Source organism: Galeopterus variegatus, unplaced genomic scaffold (genome assembly GCF_000696425.1).
Source record: "Galeopterus variegatus unplaced genomic scaffold, G_variegatus-3.0.2 Scaffold9286, whole genome shotgun sequence".
Classification (NCBI taxonomy): Eukaryota; Metazoa; Chordata; class Mammalia; order Dermoptera; family Cynocephalidae; genus Galeopterus; species Galeopterus variegatus.
Genome location: NW_007735397.1, coordinates 1 through 935, shown reverse-complemented (window position 1 = coordinate 935; position 935 = coordinate 1). Strand labels below are relative to the sequence as shown.

Genomic DNA, 935 nt, shown 5'->3' with positions numbered 1-935 from the left:
ACCACTATTGACTATTTCCATTAGTCACTCCAGGGAAAGTTAAAGCCTTTAATAATTCAGACGAAAGAAGCAAGGGAGTCTAGGAGCTCTGTTATCATGTCAACTTCATTTTTGATTACTTATGTCTCTAAAACCAGTCTTTTCACCTAGATTTTTCCAGTTCTTTTCTAATATCCCTCTGTATCAGGGATGGTAAAAAAGACAACAGAAAACTGAATCGTGGTAGTAGTGAAAATTCACAGGCTCTCAGTAGAACACGGAGGAATCATTAAAATGAATGGGGACGAGGAAGTCATAGCCACTTAGCAGCAGAGTCCATTCAAGTCCTGAAATCTAAGAACCAATATAAGCTAACTTCTAATATACTTTGCAGAAGCTACAAAGAGCAACATTTGAGGTACCGAGGTCGGTTTCTAAATGGTAACATCCTACTGGGAAACTTCATGAGAGGTATAAAATCAACCCCTGAAAAATTAGGCCCCTGTAGTTACGTTATTTTCTCTGCCACTGTGTACTACATACAGGTTAGAGTTTGGGATAAGGTTTAAGCCTCTTAGTCTCACCTCTACCTCCACCTTGCAGTAACACTTAAGGTATAATTAACAGAGGATCTTGGGATCAGGACTTTGTGTTCCTACTGCCCAAGATAATAAACTTACCTGCACTAAGTCATACCCATCCTTTGGCAATGGTTTTGGTGGCCCAGAATATTCACAATTGTATCTCTTAACTCCAAATGCAATTCCACACTCTCCATACCAAACACAGGACTGTGAAAAAACCTACAGAAAGTGAACACAAAACTTGGTGTCACTATGGGCTCAACAGTAAACTCAATTTCAACATCAAAAAGCACCTATTCAAGCATGATTACAGAACCTTCCAATGTTACCTGCAGAATAAAGAGGCACTTACTAGTTCAACATTGAGAAATA

The 935-nt window shown here is 38.9% G+C and overlaps 1 protein-coding gene across 1 annotated transcript; it reads right to left on the bottom strand.

Annotated features, from left to right (window-relative positions):
* Positions 1-246: 246 nt before the first annotated feature.
* Positions 247-782, bottom strand: NPC1 (Niemann-Pick disease, type C1; the record flags this gene model as incomplete). Its single annotated transcript, XM_008593515.1, has 2 exons — positions 247-333; positions 660-782. Coding segments are annotated over 2 exons (210 nt in total), but the record flags the coding sequence as incomplete, so codon positions are not given.
* Positions 783-935: the final 153 nt, after the last annotated feature.